This window comes from Diabrotica virgifera, chromosome 9 (assembly GCF_917563875.1).
Source record: "Diabrotica virgifera virgifera chromosome 9, PGI_DIABVI_V3a".
Classification (NCBI taxonomy): Eukaryota; Metazoa; Arthropoda; class Insecta; order Coleoptera; family Chrysomelidae; genus Diabrotica; species Diabrotica virgifera.
This window is the reverse complement of record NC_065451.1, coordinates 189891466-189910461: the sequence shown is the minus strand read 5'-3', so window position 1 is coordinate 189910461 and position 18996 is coordinate 189891466. Positions and strand designations below refer to the sequence as shown.

At 35.2% G+C, this 18996-nt stretch overlaps 1 protein-coding gene across 2 annotated transcripts in view; it reads left to right on the top strand.

Annotated features, from left to right (window-relative positions):
* Positions 1–706: 706 nt before the first annotated feature.
* LOC114329001 (carboxypeptidase Q-like) overlaps positions 707–18996 on the top strand; it is a 61190-nt gene continuing 42900 nt past the window's right edge. The window contains exons 1-4 of one of the 2 annotated variants that reach the window (XM_028278012.2): positions 709–1081; positions 4422–4637; positions 16288–16465; positions 16794–17041. In XM_028278012.2, the coding sequence (XP_028133813.2) occupies positions 762–1081; positions 4422–4637; positions 16288–16465; positions 16794–17041 (962 nt within the window). In that variant the 5' untranslated portion in view covers positions 709–761. Of the gene's footprint in view, positions 1082–4421; positions 4638–16287; positions 16466–16793; positions 17042–18996 lie in introns of both variants that reach the window. The other variant, XM_050662710.1, reaches the window with a different exon arrangement.

Here is an 18996-nt window from a genome sequence, read left to right as displayed (position 1 = left end):
GTAGTTTCTGAGTTACAATGTCTACAGCTTTTGAAAAAGTAGTTTTGAGGAAAGCGCGTTTAAAGTATTGTCAGTTTTTATTTTCAATTTCTTTTCTGTCTGTCAAATCGTAAAATGTTGCACACCGGAATATGTTTTTGAATCGCGGGGGAATTTACAAAATATTGCTATTAAAATCATTGCTGTATTCTGTATCATGTGCAATGTGCACTGCTGGTAAAACTTGCTTCTATTCTGCGATAAATATAAGAAATGATGCACTGTAGAGCACTGTTAATATTGGTAACAAAATAACAATTTTTCACGTCTTAATTATTTATTCGAACCTGTTGGTGATTGGACGTATCAGTAATAACTAAGCGTTTCTTCAGTTTAATTATGTACTTCTACTTTTGTCAGTTTTTTGAGCAAGATTTCGATTTTGTGTTCTAAATCGATTTAACGCGTCATAGAAGATTGATTTTCCAAAAACCTCGACACCAACCTCTAGAAACGTCTTTCTCTCAAGAGATATCTTTGGAGATTTTCAAAAATGATATTAATGTACTTAATAATTTCGTTTTGAAATATTTTGCCCCACTTTCCTATATTTATTGTATTATATCGGGCCGTGTATATTTTTCGATAAATTTAACATTCCTAAAAGTAATTGTCTACGCCTATATTTTTCGATAATGACTGGAATATAATAAAAAATCTGATTATCTAAACGAACAGTATAACGATCACCTGCCTGTGTCACCCATTCGTCTGATCTGATTATGTGGTTGTCAACAATAGCTGTGTTGGTGTATGCATCATTGTCTCATGCACATACCTGCAAGTTGTCTTCGGATCTGGTCAAAGAAATTCGTTCTTATCAAGGAACAGTTAATCAGATCATAAATGCAACCACAAAAGGGCTATTCAAGGGCAAAACCTACGATGAACTGGCGTATTTTGTTGATAAATTTGGAGCCAGACAATCAGGAAGCCAGGCACTGGAAGATTCAATAGAGTATTTACTGGATCTGATGCAATCGACAGGATATGACCTAGAAAACGTTCATGGAGAAAATGTTACAATTCCGCATTGGATTAGGTAAGTAATATATAAAGGGTTGTCACAGCTAGTGCCGTTAGCCTTCCGTCAGCCAGGACTTCCATTTTTTTTTCGATCTTCCCAGTCTCCGTCTTCCAATCCTTTATTTGGCATGGTTTTGTCGACTTCATTTTCCAAGATCTTTTCGTTCGTCCTCTCCTACTTGTTCCTCATGGGTTCCATTCTGCAACCTTATTTACCCATGTATATTCTGCTCTGCGTACGTGGCCGTACCATTTTAGTCTTCTCTCGTCTATATATTGCAGGGCATCTTTGTCCACTTGCATTCTTATCCTTATCTCTTCATTTGGTTTTCTGTCTCTTCTGGTCAGACCCCAGCATCTTCTCCAGTATTCCATTTCGGTCGCCAGAATGCTCCTTCGGTTTTTTTAATGACTAAAGTTACAAATTCCTCGGCAGAATGCAGTAGGATGTCGTTACCCATATTAAAAGAGGAAATCAATAGAAAGAAGATACCACGATTAGTAAGTCAACATATCGAGGATACATCACTTATGTTTTAAAATAACGTACATATAAAATCAGAGTTTGGTGTTACTTTTGAGAGTAAACTAAATGTAAAATCAAATACTTACCATATCGGGATAGTATCATGAAGCTTTTCCCCTCATGATTTACTATGGGATCACTAACAGGAGAATTTTACTGTCAAAATTGAATGTGGTTGTCTTTTTAAGGACAAATCAAATGCTATGATTTGTCTAAGAGATGTTGTTAAGTTTAAGTTGATTTCCTATAGTCAAATGACCTGAAGCTATCACAGCAACAGTTGCCTAGCCCACAACGTACAATTTTACCAAAACGATTTTATTACATTAAAGTTATTCCTAATTTAAGTATTTTCAGGGGAGGGGGGGGGGGTTCTTGGCATTTATTGATAGTATCCACTTGGTATACTACTATCACCAAGCTAAATATTCACCTACTCTTTTCTCATCTGGCTTGGGACCACCAAAGTTGTAGTTTATTAGAAAGATTAGTATCAAGTAATAACAAAATAATATCGTTTAATACTTAATCCACGGTCAAGATTATATATTAAACAAATAATTTTAGACTATTGTAGGTACTTACTTACTTTCCGTGTCCGGAAGACCAACAACTTTAAATTCTGTATTTCCAATGGTTGGCCACATAGATGGCCCTGCCATTTGCTATAATTAAGTCTTCTTCTGTGCATGTCTCTCTCATCTCTGTGCATGATAGTAGATGCCGGCTGGTCTAAACCGCGTCACAGTCGCAGGTATCGTCCTCCTGGTATCCCCATTTTTTCAGGTTACTAGCACAACGTGAATAGTCTGTTTAGAGCTTTCCAAGTCGGATACGGTAAATTCAGCAGCTATTTCCTCTGAGGGAGGAAAATGTGTCGCGGTAGCTGACGCTTGCCATAGGTATATTCGGCGCGTCTCTGGCGTTTCGGGGATGGATCTTGATATTTTCAGAAAGCTTTTCCGAGATCTTAGTCTGCTTGGCTGAGTTTGGTAGTCATATAAGTCTTCGGTCCGTCTCCTGCTTTTTTCGTTCTACCTCTGACGTGACCTTGCTCCTGATAGGTGGTGGAGCAATCCCAGCTATGGGGTATACCTATTCGATAGGTGTCGGTTTCAGCCAACCTGATATTATATGAACCGTTTCATTTAGAGCCACGTTGACGTTCTTTGCGTGAGCACAGTTTGCCCATACTGATGCTCCAAACTCCGCGGCCGAAAAACATATTGCTAAGGCAGAAGTTCGGAGTGTTTGTGTGGTTGTGCTCCCCATTTTGTATTAGTTAGCTTGCGGATGATATTATTTCTGGCACTTACTTTCTTCTTGACATCTTGACAGTGGTATCGGTAAGACAGAGTTCTATCCAGACGGACTCCAAAGTATTTTGGCGTCTCGTTGTGTTCCAGCATCTGACCACGATATTTCACCTATAGCGGCCTTCGGGCATGTTTGTTTCTAAGGTGGAAAGCACATACCTGGGTTTTTGTGGGATTGGGTTTCAGATGGTTTTTATCGTAGTATAGAACTAAATCTCCCAGGGCATCTGTCAGTTTCACTTCGACTTCATTAAAGGTTCTTCCCTGAGCTGCCACAGCTGTATCATTAGCGTAAATGAATTGCCTTATTTGTTGGTGTATGGGTTGGTCGTTGTTGTATGTTGTATAGAATCGGCGCGAGAACACTTCCCTGTGGTAGCCCATTCTTTTTGGTCCCTCCACCGACTGTTCTTGGACTGAAGCGTTACGTAGAAGCGTCTATTCTGGAGAAGACATTTCCCTAACCTTGTTAGTCGGAAATCCTCTGTAGTTTCGTAGAGTTTTGCGAGTAGCCGTTGATGGTTAACTGTGTCATAGGCGGCAGTTAGGTCTATGAACGCTACTCATTCTTTCCGTTCAAAACCATCTTCAATATGTTGGGTGAGATTAAGAATTTGACTGCAGCAGCACTTTCCGGGTCTGAATCCTACTTGTTCTGGAATAATTTTCGTCTCCACATATTCAGCGATCCGGTGCAGTATCATTCTTTCAAATGCCTTGAAAAGGTGGCACAAAAGAGAGACAGGTCTAAAAATCTTTGTATGCGCCGGATAATTCCCTGGTTTTAAGAGGGCTACCACTCTAGCTTTCCTCCAGATTTTAGGGATTTGTAATGTACGGATGCAGCAATTGTAGGTATATTGTTAATGTAAAGTGTTGGGATTATTTAAGGGTTACATGTGGTATGGTGTATTCCACGAATCCTACGACTGTTTTGGATTATCGCTACAACGAATATTTTAGTGTGCAACATAAGAAGTACGAAAGTATTTTGCTCTAATAATTACTCCAATAAACAACAATATAATTTGCAATTTACTTTCGTTATTCATATTTTGCCCAGTAAAATATTCGTTGTCGCGATAATCCAAGAGGGTCGTATATTGGTGGAATGGGGTATACTGCATGTGAATATGTGTCGTTATTCACCATTAGCTAATTCATATTGGAAAGAGTTTACCTCCTGCAACCTTACACATGATAATGAGAGTACCTAAATATCGCTTACTCCGGTTGATCATTCAGGTCAAATCTAAGGAAAACGCTGGGTTGGAAGAAAACCTGGCTGCGTAACATTAGACAATGGACAGGTCGAACGGTCGAGGAATTATTTCGTATAGCTGCCGACAGGGGAACATTTCATCAGCTTGTCAATACGACGATAGCCAACTCTTCAAAACAAGTACGGCACACAAAGAAGAAAAACCTTGCATATGTCTGAAACATAAAGGTTCAAAAAATACTTTTTTCTCTTCTTCTCTCTCTTTTATAACATTATTTGTTTTATATTTAAGAGGAACTCAAACATGTGAAATGCTGTCGCCAAGAAGAACCAACATTCCAGTACTGACCCTCGGTGGTTCTGTATCCACATCAGCCAATGGAGTCGAGGCGGAAGCAATCGTCGTTAAAGACTTCGATGATTTGGACAGAGTTTCTGAAAAAGTTAAAGGAAAAATTGTGGTGTACAACTACGAATATGTTAATTATTTTGCAAATGTAGAATACAGGTGAGTAGAACAGCGTTTTAACAGCGTTTTTTCCCGACTTTAGAAGTAAAATATTTATTTCATTGCATTAAAATCATTCTTCTTCTTCTTCCATTTTATAAGCAATTCTGCTTATTCATTAGTGGATTGGTACCTCTAAGGAAGGTTGTCACTCCATCTTTTGCGCGGTCGGCCGATACTTCTTCTACCGATTGGTGATGTACCTCTTGCTACTTTGGCCTTACCTGTCTCCCCCATTCTGCTTATATGGTTATTCCATTCTTTTTTTTTTCTATTTAATGTCCATTCGTTTACACACTGTACGTAAAATTGACTTCTAATGTTCAATCCTTTGTCGATCTCTCAGCCTATTTCCTGTAATTCTTCTAAGTGTTAATATGTCGGTTTCGTCGTATAGTATTATTAAGACATCTTGCTAGTCTATTTGCTTTTTGTACTTGATTTCTCACTTCTTTGTCCTTCTCACTTGTTTGTCCAGGTCTCCGTAGCTTGACAATGTAATTCCAAGGTATTTTATTTCCATTACTTGTTCAATATTGATATCATCAATTTCTATTTTATATCTGGTTGGTTCTTTGCTGATTAATACTGTTTTAGTTGAGATAAAATTGATTCTCACTATCTTATGCCGCTGCCTATGCCTATAGATTCTGTAAGTTGTCCATCTATTCTGACTTCCATTTTGTTGTTTTGATAGATATTTTCAATAGTTTTTTATGATATCTTTGAGTCTTGCTCTGTTAAACGCTTTCTTCAAGTCAATCAGACATAGAAATGCTGGTCTATTATACTCTCGTGATTTCTCAGTAATTTGCTTTATGACGAATATTGCATCTGTACACAATCTTTCAGTACGCACTCCCGTTGTTCATCTGCTAAACTTATCCTTTGATTCATTAGTAGACCAGGGCGCATCTATAAAAATATTAGTACATTTGGACGTTGAGAGGTGACTCAAATTTTTTTGCAGAAATTGCTTGAAAATAACTCAAATAATAATATTTGAGGTATCCTCCCTCTCAAAAAGGTCCGGAACATTGTTTAAATAATCAAAATGTCAAAAAATGAAGGAAAAATTCGTTTTTTTCTTCGTTTTTTGATTATAACTTTAAAAGTATTCATTTACGAGAAAAGTTTTACTGACATAAAAGTTGCGTAATTAAATTTTCTACAATATAGAATTGGTTAAAAATTTAAACAAATAGCCACCCTTGTTGCAAAATAGCAATAATTACGAAAAAAACATAAAAAACAAGTATTTGCATTTTACGTTTTTCAACCATGTATGCTAAACTTAGAACCTTCGTAGTTTACCCAGAAAAACTTTATGATATAATAAAACAATAATGTAAATTTCATTAGGATCAGTTTAATAGATTTTGCAAAATAAATTTTGCAATCCAGCTTTCGCAAAAAAAAATCCTTTTTTCAAATTGTTACAGGACTGAAAATAAAGCAGATAGCAAGTTGAATTTTTTTTGTTTATAGAAGTGTACTGTACCTTTCATTTACAATTTATAAAATTAAAATCGATAAACTACTACGGCGTCAGAAATTTTTTTAAATAAACATTAATTATTGGTGCTACGCGCAGGACAGCGGATAGTTTGCTCTGATTGGGCATTCCAATGACCTTTGATAATGATTGATAAATTTTAATTTTTATTACATTTCGAATAAATAAATAAATTTGTTTATTGCAAAATAAAAACACATACTCTATCTTTTGAAATAACACTTTTTTAGCAAAAACTTTCTTTGTTCATATATTTTAACTTAGAAAATAAAAGTTTATTATTTTTAAATATATGCAATTGTTTAAACAATATTTTACAAACAATAATAAAATTAGTTTGATTTTTGTGGAATTAAGATATTAAAATACAACAAAATATAGAGTTAGAAAATATTATATTAGATAAAGATTGGAAGACATTTTGGTGGAAATCAACTTGTGTGAATCGAACACCGCTGTCCTGCGCGTAGCACCAAAAATTAATGTTTATTTAAAAAATTTAACGACGCCGTGGTAATTAATCGATTTTAATTTTGCAAATTGCAAATGAAAGGTACATTACACTTCCATAAGCAAAAAAAATTCAAGTTGATATCTGCTTTATTTCAGTCCTGCAACATTAAAAAAATGATTTTTTTGCGAAAGCTGGATTGCAAAATTTATTTTGCAAAATCTATTAAACCGATCTTAATGAAATTTACAGTGTTGTTTTACTATATCATAAAGTTTTTCTGGATAAAATATGAAAGTCCTATGTGTAGCGTAAATGGTTGAAAAACGTAAAATGCAAATACTTGTTTTTGTATGGTTGTTTTCGAAATTATTGCTATTTTGCATCAAGGGTGACTGACTATTTTTTAAATTTTTAACCAACTCTCTATTGTAGGAAATTTAATCACGTAACTTTTATGTCAGTACAACTTTTCTCAGAAATGAATAGTTTTAAAGTTATAATCAAAAAAGCAATAAAAAAATCGAATTTTTCCTTCATATTTTGACATTTTGATTATTTAAACAATGTTCCGTACCATTTTGAGTGGGAGGATAACTCAAATATTATTATTTGAGTTATTTTTAAGCAATTTCTGCAAAAAAATTTGAGTCACCTCTCAACGTCCATCTCAAAACAGATGCGCTTTGGACTATAGTTCTTGGAGAATTTTAGTTGCAAGCTTTAGGGTTAAGGTGGGACACATATATCCGCACCGAGCCCGCACCGCGTCCGCACCGAGTAGTGACAGCATGGCCAGCCTTGTTGTCTCTGCTCGGTGCGGGCGCGGTGCGGACGCGGTACGGGCATGCGTGTCCCGGCCTTTATACCTCATACGTCATTCTACGTTAAGGCGTTTGGCATTTACGACCGAGGGTTGCGATTTAGGGGTTGTGATTTAGGGGATGAACTTAGACGCAGTTTGTCTAGCTACTAAAAAGGTTTTATTAATACGTAATTAAATTATCATAATGCAGTGGTCCGGCAGAAGGTCTCCGTTATCATTTCTGATATTTTTATCTCCGTTATCATTTCTGTCCACCAAATAAAATTATTAAAGAAGAACACTTCACGATATACTTTAACAAGCTCGGAAATCGCTTCATAGCTGCTATTGACTATAATGCTAAACACCTTCATTGGGGATCAAGACTCATAACCTCTCGAGGTAGAGAATTATTAAAAAGTGTCCAAAACAATAATTTACTAACGGCATCCACGGGTCAACCGACGTACTGGCCAACCGACACACGAAAAGTGCCTGATCTCATCGACTTCTGTATTGTCAAAGGTATCTCTCTAAACTACTTGAAAGTTCAACCTTTGTTCGATCTCTCATCTGATCACTCTCCCTTCATTATTACTCTAAGTACACAGGTGCACCACATCACAAAACCACTAGTTTTATCCAATAGCCGGACAAACTGGAATACCTTCAGAGATATAATAAAGAATAGTATAAATTTAAACCTACCACTAAAATCTGAGCAAGATATAGAAGAAGCAGTCAAACATTTTACTGTAAAAATTCAACAAGCCGCATGGGAAGCTTCACCTGATATATCATATGCTAAGAGACCGGGCTCATACCCGCTCTATATAAATACCATGATATACGAGAAAAGACAATTAAGAAAAAGATGGCAGACCACCCGTGCTCCAGATGATAAAACCAAATACAACAGAGCAACCCGTCAATTAAAAAAGGTCCTACAGGAACACAAAGAACAAGAAATAAACTATTTTCTAGAAAATCTGTCTAGCTCTGAAGAAAAGAACTGCTCGTTATGGAAATTGTCTAAAACACTCAAAACACAATCACAAACTAAAGCACCGATAAGAAAAAATGATGGCACCTGGTCTCGAAGTGACGAAGAGAGGGCTAACACTTCGCTGAACATCTCCAGTCAGTTTTCCAATCGCACAAGAGAGAGGTTCCAGAGAACGAAGAGAAATGTATTACAAATATAGCAGATGTACCCTACCAGATGTGTCTTCCCACCAGAAAAGTTAAAATTACCGAAACTGAAGAAGTAATCAAAAACCTAAATACAAAAAATGCATCTGGATATGGATACGACTTGATAACAGGACTAATTCTCAAAGAACTACCTGAAGAAGCAATAAAGCTACTAATGTACATATACAATGCTGTCCTAAGATTGTGCCACTTCCCCTCCCAATAAAAGGTAGCACAAATCATTCTAATTCATAAACCCAACGAAGACACAACCCAACCTTCATCCTATCGTCCTATTAGCCTTCTGCCTTTACCCTCCAAAGTGTTTGAGAGGCTTCTCCTGAAAAGAATAGACACTGTCATTACAGAAAAAAACTTAATACCTTATTACCAATTCGGATTTCGACAACAACATGGCACAATCGAACAGGTCCATAGGGTAGTCAGAACCGCAAGAGATGCACTCGAGAACAAGAAATATTGTAAAGCAGCCTTCCTGGATGTCTCCCAAGCCTTCGACAAGGTATGGCATAAAGGTCTAATATCAAAACTTAAAAGACAATTATCTTATCCAATCTGCATGCTCCTACAATCATACCTCACCGGCAGATCGTATCAGATAAAACTAGGGGAGGCCCTCACTACTCTACATCCCATCCACTCTGGCGTACCCCAAGGAAGTGTCTTTGGACCCACACTGTACCTCCTATTCACAGCAGATATACCAACTTCAGATCGTACAACAATTGCAACATATGCTGATGACACTGTCCTAACAGCTTGCCACGAAAATCCGACCCTAGCTGCACATATACTACAAATTCACTTAAATAGACTTGAAATATGGTTTAAACTGTGGAGAGTCAAAGTTAATATGTCCAAGTCATCACACAATACGTTTACACTAAGGAAGGGGATCGATTCAGCTGTAACCTTTAACAACACACCACTGCCAATAAGAAGTGACATCAAATACTTGGGGAATCCCCTCTGTGGCGCAGTGGTAAGAGCGCCTACCTTTGAAACGAAAGGTCGGGAGTTCGAATCCTACCAGGGGCAGGAATTTTTCATTTATTATAAATTAATAAATGGAAAGTAGTTTCTGTCCTTGTGGGATCGGTACTCACCGAAGGGACCGCAGACGTTCGGAAACAATTAGCGTCTCTTTGCAAAGACAATGACGTCAACTTTGCAAAGTAACAAGACACTTACTCAACACACACTACACATTACTCCCCTGACTTAGTGATAAGTTATACAATTACGTGGCTAAAGGTTATAATTCTAAACCAAAGCCAGAATCAGAGAAAAAAAATACTTGGGGATTTACCTAGACAGCCGCCTAACATGGCAAAAGCATATATTTGGAACAAATGACTACAACTGAGCCTCGTTTATAGAAAGATGTACTGGTTCATGAATCAAAAATCACGCCTAAGTCTATTAGACAATAAACTTCTGATCTACAAAAGTGTACTGAAACCCATCTGGACGCATGGCATCCAAATCTGGGGAACTGCCAGTGAAATAAATTTACTCAAGATACAGCGCTTTCAATCAAAAGTAAGGCAACTGTGCCAAGCTCCTTGGTACATTTCCAACGATAATATACATAGGGATCAGAGTATCAGAGATACTTGGATACATTCACCACTGGGTTAATATTGACTGTGTCACACTCTTAACACTCATATGGATTGTTTATTATTTTTTATAAAATAGATTGTAATAAAATGGATGTCAAAAAAAAATTCCTCGTGTATATTATGGCCAACATGAACGTTAAAAGCGGCGATAATGGTTATATACATTCATTTTGTGGTCTTTATTACACTCAAATTGAAAACTGGAAAATCTCAAGGAGAAGACGGAATCACGGCGGAAGCACTTAAAGAAATGGGAGACGTAGGAGTTGAAGTGATGTTCAAACTGTGTAATGAAATCTGAAACACAGGAAAATGGCCAGATGATTGGTGTAAGCTTACTTTCATACCCATTTATAATAAAGGCTCACCAACTGATTGTAATAACTACCACACTATAGCCCTGATCTCCCACGCAAGTAAAGTCCTTCTAACTATAATTAACGAGAGATTAAAATCAATACTTTTACCACAGATCCCACAAGAACAATGTGGATTTGTCCCTGGAAGAGGCACACGAGAACAAATTCTTAATCTCAGACAAATTATAGAAAAATGTAGAGAATTTAATCTAGAAACATATTTATGCTTCGTCGACTACTCGAAAGCGTTCGATAATGTAAAGTGGCATAAAATGTGGGGAATACTGAGAGACATGGGTACCCCCGAACATCTAGTATACCTGCTGAAACAACTGTATATCAACAACACAGCAAACGTAAGAGTCAACAACACATACTCCGATAATTTTAAACTAAAAGCCGGTGTTCGTCAAGGATGTATTATCTCTCCCACGTTATTCAATATATATAGCGAACACATCATGCGCATTGTATTCGATGGATGGCTAGGAGGAATATCAGTCGGAGGCCGAAAAATCAGCAATCTCCGCTATGCTGACGACACTTTAGTACTAGCATCATCAACAAATGAACTTGAATACATCATGTACAGACTAGATACTATTAGTCGTGAATATGGACTTAAAATTAATGTACAGAAGACCAAGGTAATCGATCGAATTAGAAATAACCAGCCGGAAATACGAAACGTAGCGGGGTTTGAAGTGGTAAGCCGTTTCAATTAGTTAGGTTATGTTATCACAAACAATGGTGGATGCGAAGAAGAAATACGCCGACGCCTTACAATGGCCAGATCAGCAACGGTCAAACTCACTAAAATATGGAAAGATACGGCCATAACCAGGAACACGAAACTGCGCCTGGTACGGACGCTTATCTTTCCTATCGCTACCTATGCTTCAAAAACTTGGTCCATTAAAAAGTCCGACTCACGACGTATAATGGCCTTTGAAATGTGGGTATATCGTAGAATGATGCGCATACCCTGGACAGTACATCGCACAAATATCTCAATATTATCAGAACTCGACATCAACACTAGGCTTACCACCATCATCAACCAAAATATATGGAGGTACTTTGGACACATTACCAGACGAAGAGAAGGCATGGAGAGGTTAGTGGTTGAAGGCAAGGTAGAGGGTAAAAGAACTCGAGGAAGATCGCCACTCCGATGGTCAGACCAAATAAAATGCGCCACCGGTTACTCTCTGTCTGAGGCAGCACACCGCGCCCAGGAGAGAGAAGAATGGATAGCAATCATTCGTCAAATACCATAACGTCACCACATCCTTACGAAGGATAAAGGACAGAGGAGGAGGATTACACTCTAAAGATGTTCATAAATGTTTTGTCTTATATTGGTAGCTCGGTTGTTCTCAGGCGCATATATTGCTATCATTATTTTAAGGTGACTCCTTATTTGACAGTGGTCTCTTTTGTAACATCACTATGGATCGCCAGAAAAGTGATTCATCATCCGTTGGACCTTTTCTTTTTTCTTTGCCTCTTGTGTTTAGAATGAAGGAATATATTCTTCATTTTCGCTACCGAGACAGAGGCTATGTCTCTCTCCTATGGAGCTACAGCCCAAGTAGAGCCCTAGCCTCCCCCAAAATCCGCCTCCAAGTATCTCTGTCTCTGGCTGCTCTCCTCCAGTTGTTCACCCTCAATTTATATATTTCTTCCTCCTCGCTGCCATTCTCAGTTATCTGTACACCCAAGTATGTGAGCTGTCCTACTACTTCTATTATCAGAGTCGATTTCTGTTAAGTTCTGTAAGTTTCGTTGGTTCCTGACTTGTATTAGGACTTTATTTTTATCTTTAGTATTTTCTTCAAGCTTCACATATAGTTCTATGACGTATCTTACGGTTCTTCCCATTTAGTTTACGTCATCTTCGTACATTGTTTTTTGGGTTTACGGACATTTTTCTGATGACATATTCCATACATATGTTAATAGTCTGGGCTGATTATCGGAGAATAGGCCATTTTTGGGAAAAGTTATTTACCAGCAATTTTATTGTCGGAATCGAATTATAAGATACTATATAATAATAATATAGATATGCAAAGTCCTCAGATAGTGTGCTACTTTTTTTATAAACAAAATGGCGCCCGAAAATCGTGATTTTTTCAAATATTGCTCTATAACTCCGAACATTTTAATTTTACAACCAAAAAACCCAAATAAAAATTAACCGTGATTAAATTCTGCATAGAGACGTTTTTTTCTCGATCTGCTCCGACGAAAATTTTTCTCGGAAAATGCAGGTTTTCCCAACAAAATCTTTAATTTTCAAATAAAGTTTTAGATAAGTAATTATATACCAATGATTAAATAATTTGGTGACTTAAAACCCTTCTTGGTTTAGATTATAGTTCCAAAAGCTGGTGAAAATTAAACGAATATTTTAGCAACAATTCAATTGTTAATTAATAAATTACGGTCGCAATAATAACCAAAATAATTAAGATATACTGATCAAACTTTGAAATCTTATAAAGATGAGATGCCTGTTTAATATTTTGTCGACAAAATATAAATTTTTAATTTTTTTGCATAATCTTTAAATGTTTAAAAAAATAGTTATAAACAAATTAACGTTTCTCAGAAAGTTTTTATTATATTATAATTTTAAAAAATAGCTAAAATGCGCATTTCAAATATCTTGAAAATAAATGCTTTAAAATTTTTTTGCAACCATTTGCAAAAAAGTTATGAAACAACAAAGTAAACATACGATTACTACGGTGTTAATCATTTTTTTAAATTCTTTCAAAGCGTAGAAGTGAGTTTAAAGTACAAGCTAATTATTTACAAAAAAGTATCGATTATCAGTTTAATGGTTATATTTTAATTACAGATAATAAATATATTTTTTTGTAATTTACACGCGCGAAAGTCGACTAATACAGTACTGTAGCTAAAATTTTCACTCGGAGCGACGATCGGCCGCGCGACCTACACTTTTAATAAATAATGTATGCTGCGTGTCAGTCGCTTCGAGTGAACATTTTAGCTCCGACTCTGTATCAGGCCTACTTTTGCGCTAAAAATTATAAAAAAAAGTATTTTTAATCTTTGATTAAAATATAACCATTGCACTAATTTTTGACATTCTTTGTGAGTGCATAGACTCACTTTTAAGCTTTGAAACAATTAAAACAAATTATAAACAACGGAGAATTCGTATATTTACTTTGCTGTTTCATAGCTTTTTTGCAAATGGTTGGAAAAATTTTCTAATGCATTAATTTTCAAGACCTATGAAATACGCATTTTAAGTATTTTTTAAAATTAGAATATAATAAACAATTCCTGAGAAATGTTAATTTGTTTATAACAATTTTTTTAAATAGTTAAAGATTATGCAAAAAAATGAAAAAATTATGTTTTGTCGACAAAATATTAAATAGGCATCACACTTTTATAATCTTTCTAAGTTTGATCAATGCCTCATGATTATTTTGGTTGTTATTGCGACTGTAAATTGTTAATTAACATATGACTTGTTGCTAAAATATTCGTTTCATTTTCACCGGCTTCTGAATTTATAATCTATACCAAGAAAGCTTTTATTTCACCAAGCTATATAATTATTGATAAATAATTACTGGCCCAAAAAATTTATTTGAAAATTCGAGATTTTGTTGGGAAAACCCACATTTTCCGAGGAAAATTTTCGTCGGAGCAAATCGGGAAAAACATGCCTCTATGTAGAATTAAATTGGGGTGAATTTTTATTTGAGTGTTTTTGGTGTAAAGTTAAAATCTTCGGAGTTATAGAGCAATAATTGAAAAAAGTACGATTTGTCGGTGCCATTTTGTTTATAAAAAAAGTAGCACAATATCTGCGGACTTTGCATACCTATATTAATAATATATAGGATCTTATAATTCGATTCCAGCAATAAAATTGCTGGTAAATAACCTTTCTTTGTACATTACTAATTAGACCAGCGTATTATAACTATTTTTTTTTTAAATTTAAAGATTATGCAAAAAAAATTTATATTTTGTCGATAAAATATTAAATAAGCATCTCATCTTTATAATCTTTATAAGTTTGATCAATGTATCATGATTATTTTGGTTATTATTGCGATCGTAAATTGTTAATTAACAATTGAATTGTTGCTAAAATATTCGTTTAATTTTCACCGGCTTCCTGGAATTACAATCTATACCAAGAAAGCTTTGATGTCACTAAGTTATTTAATTATTGATGAATAATTACTTACCTAAAACTTTATTTGACAATTAGAGTTTTTGTTAGGAAAACCCGCATTTTCCAAGGAAAATTTTCGTCGGATCAAATCGTGAAAAACATATCTCTATGCAGAATTTATGTGCGGTGAATTTTTATTTGAGTGTTTTTGTTGTAAAGTTAAAATCTTCGGAGTTATAGAGCAATAATTGAAAAAAATACGATTTGTCGGCGCCATTTTGTTTATAAAAAAAGTAGCACACTATCTGCGGACTTTGAATACCTATATTATTAATATATAGGATTTATAATTCGATTCCAGCAATAAAATTGCTGGTAAATAACTTTTCCATGAATTTTGCTAATTAGCCCAGAGTATAAACAGAGTCGGTGTCAGCCCAACTCCCTGTTTTAGCCCTTTAGTTATCTGGAAGGGATCTGTCAATTCATTTTGAACTTCTACTTGCGCTTCTGTGTGAGTCATGGTGGCTTGAACTAACTTTACCAATTTTCTTGGTATACCAAATTTTTGCGTAATTACATATACTTTATCTCCATGTATGTTATCATAGGCTTGTCGAAAATCCACAAAGATTTGGTAGATATCTATGTCGTGATCCCAGGCCTTAGCTAATATTTGTTTCACGTTGAACAGCTGATCAATAGTAGACCGTTCTGGTCTGAATCCGGCCTGGTATTCTCCTATGATTTGTTCTGTGAAGTGGCTTAATCTTCGATTTATGATCCACCTAAACACCTTATAACTCACACAGACTAAGGATATGCCTCTATAATTTTTGTAGCTCAGTTTGTCTCCCTTCGTGTGGACTGGGCATATAATTGCCCTTTTCAAGTCTCCTGAAATTTCTTCTGTGTCCCATACGCCTCTTATCAGTTTATGGAATCTATCTATCAATGTGTGTGGCTTCCAATTTTGAGAATTTCACCTGGTGTGTTGTCAATCCCTGGTGCTTTATTATTTTTCAGTGCTTTAATGGTATCCAATATCTCTTGTCTTGTGGGTGGGTTTGTCAGTTCATTATTTTGGTTCTGATCTGCTATCTCGATATCAGGTACTGCATGGGCTATGTTTGCTTGTGCTTGCTCTGTAAGCAGACCCTCGAAATAGTTTTTCCAACCTACTTTGATTGCTGCGTTGGCGTCGTCATGTTTAATCGTTGAGGCTTTGTATAATCGTTGGCTATTCCCACGACAAGATCAGTAAATCTTCCTCGATCGTTTGCTCCACTGAGAAGTTGTTTTTAAGCAGATGGAGTGTCACAGCTTTTATCTTATTCAAGCTGAGTTAACCTGGGGCTTTTAGATTTTTAAAACACGTGTCTTTGGTATCAAAAATAGAAACTATAGTTGAATTAACTTGTTGAGCTACCTAGCCTCGTAAGTTCTACGAATTATACAAATGCATTGCATTTTATTAAAAAATACAGATTTTGATTATTTCATAGGTCTAATGGACCAAGTAAGGCAGCTAAGTATGGAGCAATAGCAACCTTGATAAGGTCTGTAACGCCATTTTCCTTAAATACACTCCATACTGGTCTAACTGAATACGAAGACTCCATACCCAAGATTGCAGCAGCTTCAATAACAATAGAAGATGCTCGTATGCTCCAAAGAATACAGGTAATAAGGTTTTAAAATGTATAAAAACTGGATATTATTCGGGGACAAGATGTCTCATGTATTTATACATAGGACAAAATGTGTGTTGTCCAGTGTTATTAAGAGTTTACCATTTTTCATAAAGCTGTCTAAATTGTATTTAACTTTGGTACATTTTATTAGGATTATTTTTATAATATTGTTCTGGAGCTATTTCCTTGTGACATTTATGTAATCATTTATTCTAAATGGGAAATAAGCCACAATTTAACTAAAAAAATGATTTTATGTTGATAACTTATATTAGGACTGAAATATTGTTAACTAAAAGAACTTAATGCGGTTTTAGGATCGTGGTGACAAAATAGTATTAAAACTCAACATCCAAACCCAAAATTTGGATCCAGTTACATCGAGAAACGTCGTTGCAGAAATTAAGGGATCGAGAGATCCCGAAAAAGTAGTTCTTGTATCTGGCCATATTGACAGTTGGGACGTAGGTGTAGGAGCTTTGGACGATGGAGGTGGTGCTTTTATTTCTTGGTATGCGTTGCGCGTACTTAAAGCTCTTGGTTTAAAACCAAAAAGGACTCTAAGGTAAGATATTAAAATGAACAATCCAAATAATGAGCCAAGTAGCTTCTCTGAGAGATGCAGAGACAATAAAATGTTATTATCAGTAGAGTATAAATACATACATCCAAAATATAGCTGAAACATTACAGAGTAATAATCTCAATCCTCTAAGTATCGACTATCACAATAAATTAATTTAATAATAGACTCGAATAGAAACGCATTACTCAAACTTGCCAAGAAAAATGACACCAAAAGTGAAAAGATTAGTAAAGATACAAAAGCCTTCATGGAAATACGACAAAACCTAAGCGAGAAAGAAATGGGAAACAAAGAAGGATATATGTACAGTCCGTCTAATTTACTTAACGTTGCACGTCATTATCTACGCCAGAGATCTAAGTTGACATAGTTGCCAAAGTATAAAAAATCCTGAATTCATTTTAAATCAAATAGATCACATAATTATTGTAAACGTGGATTATACAACAAAACAAAATATTATAATATTCAATGTAAATAAGTAAAAAAAGAAATATAGAACAAGAATTAAGTTATAATCTTTTAAGATTTGCAGTGCAAGCGTTTTTGCACTGCATTGTTAATAATTAAAAAACGGCTCCGAACTCTTTGCATGAAGCCAGTAAGTTTCTTTGTATATATGTCTACAATAACAACTAAAAAAGTTGTCAGATACCTCGATTATTCCAAGTCGTGATAAAATTAGGTGAAATTTATATTTTTATAGTAGAGGATCTTTTGATAGTAAAGTAAATAATAAAAACAGTAAATATAATAAAACAGATACTTATAGTAAAGAATATAAACAAATATGAAGTGTAATCACCGCAACTGTCAAATAAATGTTACTAATTTATGCCAAAATATCACCTTCGTTCGATTATAGTTAGTGTATTCCGAACAAATGTGCTTCATAAAAACGCTTCAGGAAAATACAGCGTGTTTTATATGTTCGTTTATGGATATTCTTCCATTTTTCCTACTGTATAATCCATTTATACAAATTAAATGAAACATGGCAATTGAAAGGTAAAGTTTTCAACCCTAATAGCAACATTAATAATATTGAAAAATATCAAAAATATCATTAAAATATTTTTAAATTAAAAACTTATTGGTCCATTTTCCTGGTGACACCTCCAAGGCTTCTACAATATGCAAGACAAATATATGCTGCAGTGAAGACAAAAGGGAAGGAATTCTACACTATTCAATTCACAACCCCCGTCTGCAGCTTGGTGAAGTTCCAACGGAAAATGGACCTAGTTACTCTATAGGGTAATACCGTTGATTGAAATATTGATCGGTAATACTAATATAAAACAAATAAAAATGTATAAGATTGTTTTGCCTTCGCATTTCAACTGAATAAAAATGGTATACATTTTTATTTGTTTTATATTAGTATTACTCCTATAGAGTAACTAGGTCCATTTTCCGTTGGAACTTTACCAAGCTGCAGACAAGGATTGTGAATTGCATAGTGTAGAATTCCTTCCCTTTTGTCTTCACTGCAGCATCCATTTGGCTTGCATATTGTAGAAGCCTTGGAGGTGTCACCAGGGAAATGGACCAATAAGTTTTCAATTTAAAATTTTTTTAGTAATATTTTTGACAATTTTCAATATGATAAATGTTGCTATTAGGATTGAAAACTTTACCTTTCAATTGCCAGATGACGCTAGTCACCTAATCCATTCACGTCAGTTGCAGTGTGAGTATAAACTTTCATCGATGATCACTTCGAGTATGGAGCAGCAGGCCTACGTCTCTCCGAGGAGACTCCAATAAGAGTCGAAAATCGTCGATTCAGAGTCTGGACTGCGCTCCGTATTCTAAGTGAAAAATAAGATTGTTTTGCCTTCGCATTGGAACTGAATGAAAATGGTATATATTTTTATTTTTTATTAAATGAAACATATTATTTTGTATTTCTTTAGGTTAACATTAATAGA